The following is an 18,712-nucleotide window of genomic DNA, read 5'->3' as shown; positions in this document are numbered from 1 at the left end:
ACCACGGTAGTAGGGGAAAATATCATGTGCCATACACATGTGCATATTACATATACATGTTATATGCATCTCAAAAGAGTTTATTCCAACATAGTAAGAAAAGACAAAAGAGCTTTACACTGTTTCATCTATATTTCCTGGATATATTTCAAACATGATTATGAAAATATTTGTAGTGTAGTACATTATGCTTTCTTGCTGTTCCTTGGCACAGTGATAATTTGCCGAGTTGCCAAAAGAAGAAATAAATTAACCACTAATAGGATTCAAGTGTCCATTTATATACATTTATTCTGAGTTTGGGGCGCAGGGAGAGAAAAAGAGAAAAATCTACCTAAGAAAAATCACTTAGCAAATAGAACCTGCAAAAAGCCTGCACCATTCAGATGGCTTATGAAGTCACTATAGTCTAGGGGAGAGAAAAAATACTGATAAATCATTGATTTACATTACATTTTCTCTATGACCTTATGAATAAGCTTTGCTCTGTGCTCTGGTGGGATTAAGAAAAAAGGAATGGCAACCAGCTCCAGAGAAATGGATTCACTTCAATATGGTACCCTTTTGTTTCAGCAATTAGCAAAGCAGTATCAGGGAATTCTTCACTACCACGAACATGATGAATCAATAACATTTACTATGACATTAATAAAATGCACCTACCTTCATAGTAAAAAAAAAAAAAAGTACTGATCCCAGTTAATTGTTGTTACTCTCTCTCAAAAATGCCAATGGAACTTCATTGCTACACAAAAAAATCTGCTTCAAATTAGAGAATTTATCCATTAAGACACAAAAAATTGTAACTGCAATTACATGCCAAGATCAAGAATGTACTTGCCACATGCATAGTTTTAAAGAAATAAAATATACAATCTATAGACTTAATAAGTGCACTAACTCATTTCTAGGCTTGGTAAGCCTGATTATCACCAATTGAAGAATGTATTTTAAGTTTTCATACTGAGAGAATTTACAGCATCTTCCTTAACAGGTTGAACAAATGTTCTGATAAGAAACCAGTTGATTGCAAGATGAAATGTACACAAAATTAATTATGGAAAGGGACACACGTTCCTTAGACCTCAAAGAAACACATAGGGGAACATGCCAATAGTATACTCTGTAGTTTTTTGGCCAGAACCATAGAGCCAAATAAAATATAAACTTACTTTTTTTCTGATCCATTTTTTGTGACACAGATGGACGGGTAGGACTTAATATTGGCAGAGTGGTCATCCTCTCAGTGCTGTTAAAAGAAGTCTCTGTAGACCATAACGTCATTTCCACTGCAGTGGCAAAGAGCTGGGTGCTGTCTTCAGAGCCCTCTGCCAAAGCAGCTTCAGAGGCAGGTTGATGACTGAGCACTGTGGCTTGAGTTGGGGGATCAAAGGAATTTTCCTGGAAAGACTCTCTAAATATATTTGAGTTCTTGTTCATTTGGTCAACGTGGGATAAAGGCGTGGTGGTCCAAGAAGAGGGCTGAGTGCTGAGATCCACTGTGGGATCAGTCTCGGAACTATTTTCAACCATATTTGGCAAAAGATCAGGAGACATTTCAAAGTCACCATTAACTGTGAGGCCTTCACTTCCATTTGAATAAAAGCACGTTTTTTCTAACACTCCTGAAATAAAGGAAAAAACCACCAAAATTACCATCACCTGGAAAAGTGTTACCAATTTGTTTTGGAAAGTTAATACTAACTAAATACTGATACAGATTTTAAAAGTATTTTAATATCAAAATTAAAATTAAAGACAAATTTAAGAATTCTATTTGGCAACAAAATGACAGGAGCACATAAAACATGGTTGCTGTAGGATAAATAGAGAAACAAATGCTTCCATGAGCTTAAACTATTTTAATCGTATTTATAGTATGTCACCCAAATACTTACATGTTTAAAACTATGGAGTGAAATTTCAAGAAGCTTCAACATGCATTCATTCTATTATTATGTTAACAAGATGGACAATGCTATTTTTTACTCCTCTTAAACTGCATCATCTCTTGTTTTCATAGTACCACCATCTTCAGAAATCCAATTCTGAAGCTTTAAGGGAATCAATACATTTTCAACATATTCCATATTCAGTAATTTGTAAAATGGGAAGAGATACTGTTTTCTCTGTATAAGATTATGTATTTCAACCACCACTGCTAAATATGGGGCCCTGAGTTATTTGTCATTCCTCTCTGATACTGGATTTTAAATATACAGTTATTGTCTAAAATTCTGTCACTTGCTGGCTTTATTTTTCAATCATTTGTTATATTATAGACAAAAATAGACTTTTCTTAGTTGCATATGTTGAATAGTTGCAAGTAATTATAATTCACAAACAGTAAGTAGATCTATCCCACAAGCCCTGGGAATTTAAACTACATAGTAAGAAAACTGATCTTTAACCTAGTAATCCAAATAATAAAGAAGACATCTTTAACATGTGTAGAGCACATAACTTATTTATCTATAATAAAAGCAACAGATATTATCTCAAATTCTTTACCCAAATGTGTTATGGTCATATGTAATGCTAGAAGAGAAGCACCACTCTGTATTACAATATAAGAAATTTTTGGTAAATAGTAAAAGTAATTTTTGCCACTGGCAGGTAAAACAGCTTAACAATCATAATAGACACAGTGCACCTAGACTTGATCATAAAAAAATTTAAAGGAATCATCAAAACATAAAGTCTTCCAAATGTACCAAGTACCTGGTCAACAATTGATAATTTTAGTAACTTTTCTTCATATTCATTTGACTCTTCATTAGCTGCTTGGTGCAGATGAACCCCAAATGGGTTCATCTGCACCAAGGGGTGATGGCAGGGGGGTTGGAATTAGATGATCTTTCTATGGTTCCATGACTCCTAAGTCCACAGAACACTCAGCACCATCTCTCCCAGACTTAATTTTCATTTTGGTTATTGCATTTACCAAAATGGCAGATTGCACCATCACCTCCCAGTTAGGCCTTGTTCACCCCCCACTGCCCGAGGCTCTGTACCCAGACAAACCCAGCTCCAGGCACCACACAGAGCCCAACAGGGTGTCCTGAGCCCATTCCCATTATTGAATTCCTCTTCTCACTTCTCTGTGCACTCTGCTGCTAGAATAAATTAGTTCACTGGTCCGAAATTCAAGGACTGGGCAGGCAGAAATGCTTATTAATCACAGCTACAAGTAACAGAAAATGCCAGAAGAATCCAACTTAAGTGCCTTTGGCTTGGAAAGCTTTATAGGTAAGGGAAAAAAGAGAACTGGAATAGCTGAGAAGGAGCAACATCATTTTCTTTTTTACTGAGCAACTTTTAACTATAGCAAATGCAAACAGCAAGAAAAACTGGTGAAATTTCTGAAATATAGTGAGTTTCAATTAAATAGTTACCACTTGAGATTTATCATATCATCATTTATCCAGGCTGGATTGTTTTGGCTCCAGTGTCACTAACTGTGAGTAAATCTTTATATCTAACTTCTACTGGACAAACCCAGGGGAACTTTATACATACATATATATATAAATGTTAGGGTTTCTGGTTTTCCACCAGCAGATGTTCATATGTCATTGGGGTTTGGAGGAATTTACTGTGTGTACTTTACAGAAACAACTAAAAATCTCCCACCAGCAAATGATTTAAGCAGCACTTTTTTTTTTGTTTGAGTCCTCTAGTAAAATCAAACAGTAAGTGCATTTTCACAAATAGGGACTAGTATTAATATAATTTGCCAAAGTCTAAGGAAGAGTGAGTCTCAGAAATTGTGGTCACTAAAATGTGGCTTTATCAGGTATTTGTGTTCAAACAAAGCACTGAATCTCTAGAATTCAGAAGCCTACTTTGTTTCAAGTTTCAAAATTTATCAGGTTTTTTTGCAGCTTTCAAAAAGTTACAATAAGCTTTTTGAACTCCTGTGGGAAAGTGCATAGTATTTTTCCATAATTCAAGAATAGCTTAAGGTATTTTTTCACATTCTCTCTCCTCCTCCTCCCTAGACTCGTCTCTTCTCTTCCACTCAGCATAAAAATAGAAAAAGGCTGTAAAACATTGGTCCCAAAGAGTTATTAATAAATTTTAAATTAAAGTTAAAATTATTAGCTATTTATATATCACTCAGCAGAAGTAGAAGCAATGCATTACAAGGTAAACTCTTGAAAATTGTTTGAAAACCCCCTTTGATTTAATACCATGGTCAAATAAATACTGTGAAACAAAATATTGAGGCTACCCACTAGATTCTATCCTCTTCTCAGACTTAGACTTATTTAATTCTTTTTCTGGAACAACAAATAATAACTATATCTATCAATGCCACGAGGTCATTTACTTCTTTCACTGAGATCCCCAAATGCTTGTTTGCTTTTTCCATCTATCATTCCAACAACTGCATTTTTTTGTTCTATTTTTAGTTTCCTAGTGATAACAACTCCTCTTAACAAGGGACCACGCAACAAAGCTCTTCGACACAAAAGAACTTCCTAATTGTATCATCCCCACTGACAATGAGCAGTATTAAAATTATTTTTAACAAATTTTCCCTCCAAAATAACATCAGCCTGGCTCAGGTATGCCCTTGAGGAGGCAGGTGTAGGTCCCTGGCATTCCCCACTTGCTAGCTCCAGATGACAACTCTGTTTCCACTCAGTTTCTAAGTTTTAGGTCACCTTCCTCAGTCACCTCTTTCTTCTCCCACATTTTCCTCCTGTCCTGTCCTTTTACCAGTGCACCATAAAGACTTTGGGGACTTTATTCCAGGCTGCAGAATCCACTCCCTGAACTGGGCTCCCATTCACTTTAATTTTCATCCTTCTCCCCACCCTTCCCCTAAAAACACAATTGTATATTTTAAATCCTAAATTAAGCTTAGTGGATATGTTTTTATAGCATCTGTATTTAAATTTAAAGATACCTAAGAAAACAGAGTGATGCTTTAAAACAATTAGTTCTTTCTTAATCTCTTCAGTGAAGAGAAATTAATTACTCTCTATCAATGTTTGCTAACAGACATGCAGCACATACAGAGCATGCATTTTATTCATGTACACACAGGCACACTACACCGAACTATTCTTCAGACTTGGGTTCATACAGAGCTGTAGATGGTAAATCATAAGCCAGATAGTTAATTAGTTGAGAAATAGATGTAACCATTTTCAATTTGTGTCTCCAGCTACAGCTGGGCATGTCCAGATGACAGAAACATGAAGTATGCTGGCTTTCATTGTGCTTGGTACAAAACAGAACTACTGGGACCAGACCCATTCATTTCAAAGCAACACTTTCCAGTAGTTTTAATGATCATTTCCATTTGCTGTTCACTTTGGGGGACTAATATTTTGCATAAATATGGACAGGTTTTAAAAAATTGACAGTTTACTTAAAAATGGACAGTTAAGAGATTTAAGAAATGGTCACACTGTTCAAGCTCATAAATTGAGATCCTGGCAGCATAAACTGTGGAAGATTTCTAGCTCTTCAGAGCAGGAAAGCTCCAAGAGACCAAGTCTATTTAAAAGCTAATGAAATAGAGCAAAGCAGTCTAACAAAGTATGGGTAATTGATGAGGAAGTTGTAAAGGAAATAAAGCATTAGTTCACTAGTACAGCTGGCCAGCACATCTGAACTGAGATTTTTCCTGCAGGGTCTGTACCCATGACTCTGCACTCTAGAGAAATGGGCACCTTACTGATACTATGAAGGTCCCATAGTATACCAAACTATTGCATGTCAGTTAAGCTGCAGTAATCTATCTTTCTTTCTTTTCTTTCTTTCCTTCTTCCTTCCTCTCACTTCCCTCCAACCTCCCTCCCATCAAATAATTTCTATTAGCCACTCAACTATCAACTTATTTCTTACACAGTAAGACTTCATACCAGTATTAGAATTCAGTTATTATTGACCTGAAATAAATATGAAGTAATATTTATTTCAGGTCAATAATAAGTATTATTAGTTACTGTAACAGACTATATTCTATTACACACACTTTAAATCCCCACACCATTAGTTCATCTAATTCTGGTCATCAAATATATTTGCTTCTAGGATGTCAATGCATGGAAAATGAAAGCTGCTGAGAAGAATAGTAAATTATAAAATGTTAATTCAAAAGCTGCTTCCGAAGGGACCTTTGCAGGTTTTAGACTTGGGTTATAACACCAAGCCTTATTCTTTACCCTACAGTAGTGACGTTGACTTAAGAGGAGACAGTCACGATTTTTGCTACATAAGTAGAATCTGAACTGGCCCCATTTCCCAGAGGATTTCATACATTTTAATCACAGGTCAATCCATGCCTGAGAAAGAGATTGAGTATAACTAATATAAATACACCTGCCTTTTTATCTGGTTTCTCACCAAAGAATGAAAATCTAGGGCAGAGGATATGAAAGATACAAATGGAATGCTAAACATAAGGAAAACAAATTTAATGGCTTCCTATTTCCTAATTGCAAGACTTACTTGATCTTAATCCATTTTAGACAGTTCTTGGTTCAGAAATACAACCCAAGACTTAGCTGTCAATCATAACATTCACTAGCTTTGGGGGTTTTCTTACTTCCTGAACTTAAACTAAATGAAAAGAACAGGCCTACAACATCGTTTGCATATCCTTTACAGACTGAATGGAGAAAACAGATTTAAGTTGGTCTGATTTTGACAGTACTTTTGAAACATCTTTACTTTCTTCCCAGGCTTGTTGTTTGACTGTTTGATGTTAATTGAAATTGGAGTGTTCAAAACAGGAAAATAGATTTATATCTCTATGTCTGGATACTGGAAACAATATCCCACTTATTTCAGATGTGCTTCTGAAGTACCTAAGGAAGCTCAATTCAAAAATGTTCTCATTAATAAAAAGAAAAATTAAAAAAACCCCAAAAACACTCAGCACTGAAAGCAAATTTTTAAACTTCTTTTTTCCTGAAAAAATAATGCTTTAACCTAGTTTCATTGTCCTTTTCATTTTGTACTTGAAGCAATTTAATGATATGTCAGCTTTTCTAAAAGTAACAAAGGGAAAACTTTTTAAAAAAATTATGCTAATAAATTAGCACTTTTTAATTATGAAAGACATATGCACAAAATTACTTAACAGACTAAGCCATTATGAAGTCTATGAATACCTTGAAACAGTTACCACAAAACATATTTGGGGTTCTGCATTGATACCTATTTTGTATGTAGAAGAAATGAACAAAATTTTCCTTATTTAAACAGTAATATTTTGTATGCTGTTCAGAAAAATTTGTGGCTTTATAAATTAAATTTCACCTGAAAATAAGAACCAGGTTTGCAGATGAATGTGTGACAAACGGATATATATTCCATTTCACTGACAGTGATCTAAAATGATAACAAAAGTATCTTTTTTACTGGTAAAATGGCTGCTGAACACTATCTACATGTTCAAGATAATATGTTCCTCAAAAATCTACCTTGAGAAAACCAGAAAAGGTTTCCTCATCAATACTTTAAATATGTTTCAAGGATATGAATGTAAATAGCAGATTTATTTCTCTGCAACAGTCACTAAGTAGATTTGCTTTTTAGATAGGTGTGCTAAGATGTATGTCTAATGTCTACAGTTATATTAGCACTTGAGAATGTGGTCTTAGTTTTAGTCTCTTTAAATTAAAAAGTGTCTCCTTAATTAAAAAAGCACTCACCTACAAAGGTAAGCAGGATCACCAGCAAAAGGATCAGAGCACAAATGCATGGAATCAGTATCAGGAGCAAAAGTCGAAGGAACTTGGCAGAAGCCAGTTTCTGAGAGCAGCCATCCCCCATACTATCCTCATCTGTTCCTAAGACCTGAAAAACAAAAATGCAGTTTCATCATGCTGGGGACCATCAGTAATTCCTATGTTTTCAATAGCAGTCCTCCCTCCCTACTACACAGCTACATGATTTAAATGTATGCTGTATATGGCTAATAGATTCTTAAGGACAGGTTGAATGTAAATTTTCTTCCTGCTGGACAGTCTAGCACAATCCATATCATTTATTAAATTTTACTCAATATCCACAGACCTATAGCTTCATTGAAATTTCTAAACATTTCTAATGAACTGGATGTTGGATAGCCATTTCATTTGAAAAAAATGCAAAACAGATAATAAACTTAAGGAATAAGGCTAAATGCAGATTATTTTATAATTTAAAACAATCCATTACTAATTATTCAAGAGCTCTGTGTTCTTGTTTCTTTTATTAAAGAATCAACATACTATTATAACCTTTATGTGACAATAGAAGAGTTATTTGCACAGTAATGATGTCTGATTTTTTAAGTACTTTATATAATGCAAATCACATTTTTTGTCCTATGAGTGGAATACAAAAGAATAGAGAAAAACAATTTTCTGAATTCAACTGAGCTGTACAAAAATTCAAGCCCCTGTAAAAGCCTAAATATGCATTTTATATTTTTTAAACCTAACTCCATTAATACTATGATCACATATACTGGAGAAACGTCATTGGTTTTAAACAGAAACAAAAACAAAATTCCAAATTAATATTTAATAGCAAGATTGAAACCCTTACAAAGTCAATGCCCCTTTGTTTGAAATTGACCAAAAAATAAAATCTTCCCTGTGATAACGTGAAACTAGATGGTAAGTTTATTCATTACAGACAGTGTCTTCCCAAAGGATGACTAATTGTTTATCCTCTTTGTCAGGAAGATCAATCACATCAAAGGTGGTTGTGTCAGGACACAAGAGTAAAGGCATCCATTACCCTGACAGCCTCTCCCTGAAGGACCTCAAGAGATTGAAGTCTACAACCTAAATAATATTAGTTCTTGTAAATGCCAGTCTCTGTGGGTTATCCCTTTGGCTGGCTCTGCTGAACGTGCTTTTCTGTAAAGAGCAGATCATCAGACTGACTGGCACAAACCAATTCCTTATTTCTTAAGGAATTGCTGCAAAGACACCGGATTTGTACCACTCCATAACCTCAGTCCCATTTACTGCACTGAATGAGAAGACCTCAGGCATAAGTAGGATTTGCAGAATTATCTTCTATCATTCTACAATATCTCCTGTTCCAGCATGGCACAAGAATATTTGGAAGGTAATTTTCCTTACTGATAATAGAATTACCAACTATTCCTGAAACCCCTGGTTACTAGACACTGCAAGACCCTTGACAGACAGTAGAAGCCAGGAAAACTGCATTTGTGAAGTTGTATGTGTCTTTTCTGACACTGCTAAGCATCACATCATCTGACCACTTCAACACTCATCCAGTGCAGTGTCTGTCCCATCTGACTTCTTTTCCTACTTCCACTGTTCAAAGTAAAGACATTAACACTGAAAATGCATATGGTATTGATATGGTGTGACATACTAGTAGCATCTCCCTTGATAGTCTATTCCAGTGATTCAGTCTCAACACAGTCCTACTACTAGATTTATCTAAGCAGGATGGTAAACTTAAAGATGTTGAATTTATCTGAAAATCTGAAACAGTTAGCTCAGGATGAGAACAAAGAGTGTCTGTTGAAACAGTCTGAGTGAGATGACAAGGTCTGTAATCTGATCCTCATCTTCCACAACACAAAAAATATAATCAATACTGCAGAGAGTTAATTGGTTGTCAGAAATATTTTCTCTTAATCAGCAGCTTATTCAGAAGTAGTAAATGTTTCAAACCAAGATTTCAGGATATCTCAGCTTAATTAATGCCCTTGTCCACAAGTGACATCTAAAACATTCAGTCACAGATAAAGTTAAGGATTTAGGTGAATATTACGAACTTCAATCCTGTAACATTCAGACAATACCTGCTTGACTTCCTGCAGTCCACACTTGTCTACCTTGTCCTGTTAAAGTCTTCAGTGTCTGCCTGACATTTTGCTTCTGGTAATGCTGGAATCTAGCAGCTTTAGCTGCTGTACTCATAGCAGGCTTCCCTGAATTCCACAGTCTGAGTTCCTACAGCCTTTATTAGGCCCCCTTGCGAGTTCTGAGCACAGGTAACAGAGGAATAACACAACTCTGCTAGGAACTCAGATGTCCCAAAACTCTGTCATAATTACTTCTGAAAGCACAGACAACGATGCAGTAGATGCAGTGCGCCCACAGGAAAGGGGGCAATTGAGTTCAATACCTACTTTGCCTGAAGCAGTTAAAAAATGAGATCTACAACTGAGCAGACTATCACAACCACACGAACACAGACTCCTCTTGAATCACAGCACGCCATGCCTTGAAATTATGATATTCTATAAAAAAGAACCTGGTTCTTCTGGGCCAGACAAGGAGCAGGACCATCACTACACAGCTCAGTGATCAAGGCACTCAGGAGCTGATTCTTAGTTTCTCCAAGACAAACAAACTTTAGATCCAGCTCAGTTTCCTAAAGAAATTACTCCCAACCAAGATGCACTTCTTGCAAGTCCCAAGCAGAAATGTCCAACTCTACCCAGTGTAATACAAAGTAAATTCTGACCTGTGACTCCACAAATAGTTTGTCTTAGGAGTAAAAACTTAGCAAGAAAGAACAAAATTTTTGTTCTCAAATATTTGAAAAAACATTCAGAAATAGTATCCATCATCACTTTTTGACTCCTTTTGTTAAGAGGGGATGACATTGATTATTTTGGAGGCACATGAGTTCTTAATAATCTCAAGCACAAGTGTTTAACTGAGAGCAGTTACCACCATTGTCATATATAAACCTTAGCGTCAACTTAGCAGAAACATTAAATGTGTGCCAATTGAAACAGTGATCCTGTGTTTATGTGAGAAACGTTTTCTAAAGTCTACTAGTGTTGTAGATACTACTTACTTTACATAAATTTTCGAGACTAAATGAGAACATCAAACATTTTCTTTCTTGTCTGCTCCTCAAAGCAATAAATCTCAATCTTTCTATTGACAACTCAGTGCCACAGATTTTAAAATGGGCTGTTGTATCCAAATTTACTTTCAATGTCTGCTCAAGAAAAGAATGCTGTATTGTTAAAGACATGCTTCTTTAAGCACCATGAATTGCGTGTTCTGTAGAACTGCAAAGTAAATATTTATAGGCAACTAAACAGTATGTTGTATTTTTCCCATCTACAGGAAAAGACCTCAGGAAAAACAATACACCTGTTTAAATCATCATCAGTGACTATGCAAGCATAAATTATTTTTTCCAGTTTCCCACTATTACCATTTTTCATCACTTGAACATCTACATTAGTTTTTTTTCTGTCAATTTCTCTGATGAATATGAATTAAAACTAGAAATAGTTTTGCTCTTTCCTATACCAACAATGAGAATTTAATAAAGTGTCCTATAGATAAACATGAATGACAAGAACACTTACTGTTTGTATATTCCCTGACAGTATTTCTTTGTCTCTTGCCACCAAATATTGCAATGCATAAAGAATACATGCACCAGCTTGAAGTGCTCTAGTATGACAATGGCATCTGCATAAACTGCAGACGTGCTGTTCTCTCAGTTCTTATAAATAATGGAATGGAGGAACAAATAATAGACTAAAGACATAAATAATGGAATTGTCAGATAAAAATGGGCCTGTGGAAGGAAACAGGGGTGCAAAATGCTTATTCCTTGGCTCACTTCAAGCTTCTAGGTTAGTGGCTGAGAGAAGAAACCTGTCTCCCTCAACTCTCTGTGTAGTTAACAGTTTCTCTGACTCATTCTGTAAGTCTGAGGTACCTGGTAGATACTTATATATCTCCCTTTCCAAGGAAAGGACAAGAAGACTTAAAAGCAGGATCCTTGAGGGCCCACTGAAATAAATCAACTGTAAATGCTAAAGATTTCAAAATGAAATAGATTTAGCCAAAAATATATATAGCACTGGACTAAAACATATTCTCAATACTTGAAGAACAGGTGCAAGTTCTCTTCCAACAACTGCTATTAGAAAACTCAATCTAAGAAATATTTTTCAGAATTAGATACTGTGTGCACTACAGTTAGGAAATATCTGTGTTTGTTTTTTAAGGCAACAAGTAATTTGCTTTTAATACAAACATGCTTTGTGTTTAACAAGAATATAGTCAGAAGAGAGGATACCTGACAACATCTGATAATTTCTTTTGACAGCTAAGAGTCTTTGTCCCTAACAAAATTACATTAACCACTGCTAACCTGAGTGTCATTCTTTCAGTAATGACTGCAATAAAGGAAATAGACTAAAAATAAATTCTGAGCTAATTTCAGTGTGTATTTTTAAATTTTAAATTTTAAAATTTTAAATTTTAAAATTCTAGGTTTATCTAGGACTGCTGGATCAGACTACTCAGTTTATTCTCTGGAACCACAGAGGGAAGAAAAAAGTAAGATGAAAAAGAGTGTGTAGTCCCATTTGACTGCAAAAAGACTAAGAATTCATTGGACCAAAATTCACAGCTTATTTTCTGCAAGACGTGGAAAGAATCTGATCTCATGGCTGTCATTTCAATAGCATGCCTGACATATTAAAGCAGAGAAATGACAGATTACATTAAGATTTATGGGTGAAAAGCCAATGGCAGCATGCAATTTTCCTTTTAGATACTAAAAGTATCTAAGTTACTAGTCTATAAAACAGCCTGAATCATGGTATAAGCACTCGACAAAAATATCTCCTGCTGTTGTCACCACAGAACTAACAGATGTTCTCCCAATAAAGAAGTATCATTAGACGTAATTGCCTACTGTCAGTATCTTCTGTGCATGATAGCGCCCTACACAGAAATGTAGAAGACACCTCCTAGATCAGAAGCATTGGTACATCTTGAGCAAGCCATACACCAAAGCATTATTTAGTGTTTGTAATGGAGAGAAATGGAAAGAAGTACTACCATGAAATCCAGAAAGAATGTCACAGGGCAGTGAACAGGTCACCTCATAATGCCACTGTCCTCAGAAGTCCTCATAATGCCATTGAGGAATCTGCTAACCAGCCAAGCAATAATTATGTAAGATTACATGACTATCTGCAGCTCTTTCCATATCCTTGATACTGTTCCTCTTCTAATGTTGAAGCAGGACTCAGTTGTCAGGTCTTGTGATTTCATCTGCTTTTATGATGCTGGTCTTAAATCTCTAGATACTGAACTGACATGACCCTACCAGCCATTACAGCTTTTCCTTTGCCATTAGAGGAAGATGGTTCCCATCTGTTATGGTTACAGAGCAAAAATTGAGCATGTGAAGTATCAATGTTTAAGCACAAAACACCACATATATATATATCAATTTAACCATACTCATTCTTACAGCCTTTTCTGATCAACTCATAATACTCGAAGGCCTGGTAATGAGTAACAGAAGCTGAAAATGGCCTACATTTTTTATCAGTTCTGTCCTGTTTACATGAATACTAGGAGGCAGCAATGCACCTCCATTCGACTACTTTATTGTCAAAAAAATATAACATCATACTTCAATAGTCATTGTAACAAGTAGAAAGTGTAAGATCAATCTCCCAGAGGTACAAAGTCACATACTAAAAAGACATACAGGCAAAAATTTGCAGAATATTTCATTTTCAGTGTTAGAGGAATTAGAGAGGCAAACTGAAACAGACGCTGACAAATAAATGTATAGGTAGCACGAGAAACTAAGCAGCTTTTGTCTGCATTTACAAGCAGTACCCAAATTCTAGTGTACACAAATTGAAGAACAGTAGTGTCACAGTTATTCTAAAAGGAAATAGTGCCATTTAGAGGGGGAAAAAACTTCTCATGCAGTAAAGTAGAAAAAAAAACAACCAAACACCTTTTCATACACAAGGCAGGAAAAAAACCCCAAACAAACAACCCTTTTCATACAGCAAATCAGCAAACATGGAAAGTATGTTATCATCACAAAGTTATTTGCCAATAAAATGCACTATTTTCCTGATAGTTCAAGTTTACTGTAATCTTGTAACTCCTCCCAGGGAATTGCATATGCTCAGACAAAATACGAATTGCTCACATAATCCATTTGAAGTTCATTTTGACGATCAGACCTCCCTTCTCTTCCATGAAATTAATCAATCCAAAATACAGAGTATCCCACTAAGGGAGATGTCATATAAAGCTGGGCATATTTTTCCAAAATAAGTATTTGGTTGGTGCTAGAGGCCAGATTCTTTTGCTTGAAGCATAAACATGAAAGCTTGGAGTTCTGAGCTTATTCTCATTTCATCTAGTTCTTCAGGTAAAGAATACTCTGTTCTATCCTGGCAATGTAGTGGACTGTAAAGGCACTTTGAAAAACATCTATTTGATATCAAAATAAACATAAATAATTTAATAATTGGTCTCCCTAAAAATATTTTATTTAGACATCAGAAAGCTACTGACAAGCAAACTCTTCACCTTGATTCTCCATTACAGGTAATCTATGCTTAACATCTCATGCAAAAGATGGAAGTGGAAAAGAAAGGATTTCCATGGATTCCATGTGTGATATCAATAACTGTTCTCCATCTCATTGTAAATAAGAACTAGACACACCATTAGCCAACATATACAGTCAGTACAAATCTGTCTTCAAAACTTGAATTAGAAAACAGGGAAAAAAGTATATTTATCATTACTAGAGAACAGTAGTATCACTCTTATGTTGTGATCCCTTCATTTTTAAAAAGAAGGGCTGCTTAATAATGATTTTGTTTTGGCATAAATGCTAATTGTTTACACACTTCGTTATATATTGTACATATTTACAATTATTTATCATTTCACTGATGTAAAGTTAAAACTACTGTGGGGATACTTCCCACATTTACAATGGAACTTTGTTGAATTCTCAAGAATGTTCAGATTAGGAAACAGTACAGCTGATGGCAAACTTACTACATTTCTAAGTTCTCTCTTCTTTACTACTCACAGCTGGTGGCAATGATGTGTGATGCTGCCATTCCTCATAAAATGAGCAAGGTTCAGTAAACATATGGAAGATAGCAAAGATTTTTTAAAAACTGAAGTGTGTATGAAAGGCAGTAATTTTAAGGATTAGACTATGGTTAGAATCATCTGATACTTCTCAGTGCCAGAACACGAACATCCATTCAGCCCACTTGCACAAGCAGTGGGAAATTGTTCTGGGGAAAGTACTCTTTAGCTAATGCAGAATTCATGCTCTAGGGGTTCTTAGTTTTCTTTAAGTTGCTACGGCTTGCAAAAATTACTCATGGAAGTTTCCACAGCGCCGTGCTGTTTTTCTGAACACACAGAGAGACTATTCTAATGCTTTCCTGACTACCCAGATGTTCATTGCATTGAGCTAAGCACGCTGAACAGCTATGGCAAGCCTCTGGCTACACTCTGCTGACAATCACAACCCAGCAAGCAGGGAGTAAGTAACACAGTACCCTCTTCAGGTTCCTGCCTAGCTGGGAATTCAATGAGCAGATGTCTGCAGAAGAGCCATTAGCATAAGAAAGGCAAATTTGAAAACCATAAAAAAAAAAAAACCCACAGAAAAATCTTAGTGGCCTACTTTCTGACAATAAAAAAAAATTGGAAAAAAAACAAAAACATTTTGAGGGGGTGGAGGGATACTGTTAGTTGAAAACTTCCTCTTAAAATAATCTTTCAAGCCTGGAAAACTAGAAAGGCCAAAAGGAAATCCTGCCTGTCCTGCGGCTCACATTCAGTGTATCAGTCACCCACTGCTTATGTAGAAATGCCACCAGAAGCCCCACCCCAAACAAAGTAGTTACGAGCTCATAATTGGACATATCTTTTTTTCCTGTTAATGCCTCATCAGTAGGGTTTAATCCTCTGTGCAATGCCTACTGCTGATTATGTAATTGCTAAGCCCATTTGAAATCAGAAGCTTTCAATTACATCAACTAGATGGAAAATAACAATGCAAGCTAAAAAATTGCAGGAATCTTTTTAAAAGCATTTGTCTCTTTATCTTTCATGCATTTTTAATCAATTTTTCATTAAAAATGCATAATTATTCTTCAACTATAAACATCTACCTAGAAGAAATTAAAATTTAGAATTTGAATGTATAATGGTAACTTAACCAATTTTTTTCTGAATTATGATTTAAAAAGATACTAACCCTTTGACCAAAGATAAGGCCAACAGAATATCAATCAAAGGAAAGGATTTGATTTAGTGTCAAAGCAAAGACTTATCTGTACAGCATAGCTGGATTTTTATTTGACCTTCTCCAAAAGATGAAAATGGGGTTATGAGATGTCACAAAGGTCGATAACCTACTACCTAAAAAATTTAGAGGTGACTCATTCATTTTTCAGTAGGGTACCACTTTGTTCAGAAACATGTCATCTTTGAACATTTTGCTTCAGTAAAAGAAAATAAAGAAAAGGAAGAATATTTTTTGAAACTACCAGGACACTGAGACAGAAATAACTGGAGAGGTGACTAGAGATTAAACCTATTTAATATTGCTGAACTTACAAAAGAAATGAGCCAATACAGAAAAGATCAAATGGGTTAACAAGGCACTTACATTGGTGTATGTATTTGACTAGGACTTTGATATAATAATTAAGCTTTATAGATCACACAAAGATTTGTGGGATAAAAACATCCATCTAAGTCACTGAGACAATAACAATCTAATTATTTCATCAAAAAATAAAAATTCTACTGTATTTATGGCTAGAAATATTCATTTTGTCATCCATAGAACAGATGCCAGATTTCCTTCCATTCACATTTTCTTTGGAAAACTCCAAGAGTCATAGAATAATCCCATCTATGATAAAGAAAAAGCAAATGAAAACCATCTGGAGCCTCAAACAATCCAAACCATCTCACACCATCAACACTATTCCATATCTCTCACTTTATAGGGAAAAGGATTTGTTAACAACTTCTAAACACATTCAATCATCATTTCAGACTTCCTTTCCAGGCTTGTCAACATGCACTTCAAATTATTTAAGCTAACACCCTTAAAATGGCTAAGCAGGGGCAAAACCAAGCTTATGAAAAGGCATTTACTACATAATTCTGATATGTAGTTGCTGCACATCGAAAGGCAATGTAAGAAAAAAAAAGAAGAAGAAAGAGAGCTACTTACTCTACAGTTCCCAATATTCTTTCAGATAAATTATCCATTTAGGCAATATTTGCAGATGCACAGAACTAGCTTTTTCAAACAATAAAGTATCTCTCAGCAACACCTGTCACTCATGGCAAAAAAGGAAAGGTTGTTAAGGCAAGGTGGGCTCAGCTGTGTTTCTTCCGCGAGATGTGAAAATGCAGAAGACTGGGAAAAGTCTGAGAAACATAGGCTGTGCTGCTTCAATAATCTCCAGGTGCCACTGGTTTCAGGACAGCTTTACCACAGGCAAAATAATCCACCCAGTAAAAAAATTTGATAGCAAAAGCGGCAGCAATGTAAAACATGTCCATGTTGCTCCACTGTCCCACAGAAGTCAGGAGAAAACATGATTGTGTATTACAGCTATCTGCGAGACTATTACATCCATGCAGAGCTGCAGGACTCAGAGATGTGGGATGGGAAACTTCTCAATGCTACCTACCAGAGGTTTTATTTCCAAGACAAAGACCTGGGTGCTTTCTGAAACCATTAGTGAGAGGAACAATGCAAGGAGCACATAAGCAATTTCTCACTGCTTCACTCAGAGGCAAAACAGGGAGAAAATGAGAGTCTCTTTCCTTAGGAAATGCTTCCTGAATCTTTGATGTTATCAAGAAATTTTCAATAATATTAGAGTGACAGTATAGGCTATTTTGAAACTAGGAGTTCTTTTGAGGTGATGAACAGTAATAGGAATTGCTCTGGGCAGTTGCTACTACTGCTAAATCATTGCCAAGTGAAATCTCTCTCTGGCATCAAACAAATCAGTTCTGAAAGATTCTAGCACATTAGTTTTAAAACACCAGGTTCTGTAAATGGCAGAACTGAGTGTTATATGTTTTAGGAAGGGAAGAAGGGAAAGACAGACTTTGACAACCATCAACCAGTCCCAAAGCAAGAGCACCATACACTGAATACTGGATTCTCCCTGAACTACAACACATGAATTGGAGTAGATGAAATCTGATGCAGTCCTAAAAAAGGAAACTCTACCTTCACTCCCTTTCCCTTAAAGAACTAGGTGAAGATCAATTAAATGTTCAACATATAAAACATTTCTTTTCCAAGAAAAAGTTGGCCTTGAAATTCTGGAAGAGCAATAGTTTACAGGAGCACCTGCAGTGATGCAACCTGACAGTCTTTTTTCCTACAGACTTACAGGAGCTGTCCCCCAGGGGCAGCACCTGAACCATCACAGCACAAACTTCACCATTCAAAAGCAGCTCTGTCAGTATCTATTCAGTTTCTACAGGTCAACGTGCTAAAAAAGTTCCTTATGCTAGAAACAACTCAAAAATACCAGAGAACTGTAAACTGTGTGGCATCCAAACAAGCCAATGATGCAAAGGTTCCATTCTAATGACAGAAATGATGAAAAGGAATGGAACGATGGCTGGATTATTTTCACTCCTTCATGATTTAGGGATAGGGGAAGAGGGACAGGGAAGCAGAAAACCACAGAGGCAACACTGCTACTCTGGGCAGTACCCTGGCCACCACTTGTGTCCCAATTACATGGACATCCACGTAGGTGGCAAGCTGTTGGCAGTGGGGGGACTGCAAGTTTGGCCTCCTTGAGAAGAGAGCAGGAGCTGCTGTGTGCCAGATATGCCCAGTTCCACCTGGAGCCACACCACAGGACACAGCTGAGCCCATCAACCAAGCT

General features: G+C 36.0%; 1 protein-coding gene across 2 annotated transcripts in view; it reads right to left on the bottom strand.

The window, feature by feature from the left end:
* The window catches only part of CORIN (corin, serine peptidase), a 119,859-nt gene that overhangs the window by 94,987 nt on the left and 6,160 nt on the right, over positions 1 to 18,712 (bottom strand). For both annotated transcript variants that reach the window (XM_058803488.1, XM_058803489.1), the window contains exons 2-3: positions 7,677 to 7,821; positions 1,173 to 1,625 (exon numbers count right to left, since the gene is read on the bottom strand). In XM_058803488.1, coding sequence (XP_058659471.1) covers positions 1,173 to 1,625; positions 7,677 to 7,821 — 598 coding nt within the window. The remainder of the gene's footprint in view (positions 1 to 1,172; positions 1,626 to 7,676; positions 7,822 to 18,712) is intronic.

The sequence above is a fragment of the Ammospiza caudacuta genome, chromosome 4 (assembly GCF_027887145.1).
Source record: "Ammospiza caudacuta isolate bAmmCau1 chromosome 4, bAmmCau1.pri, whole genome shotgun sequence".
NCBI lineage: Eukaryota > Metazoa > Chordata > Aves > Passeriformes > Passerellidae > Ammospiza > Ammospiza caudacuta.
This window is presented reverse-complemented; position numbering and strand designations above follow the sequence as displayed.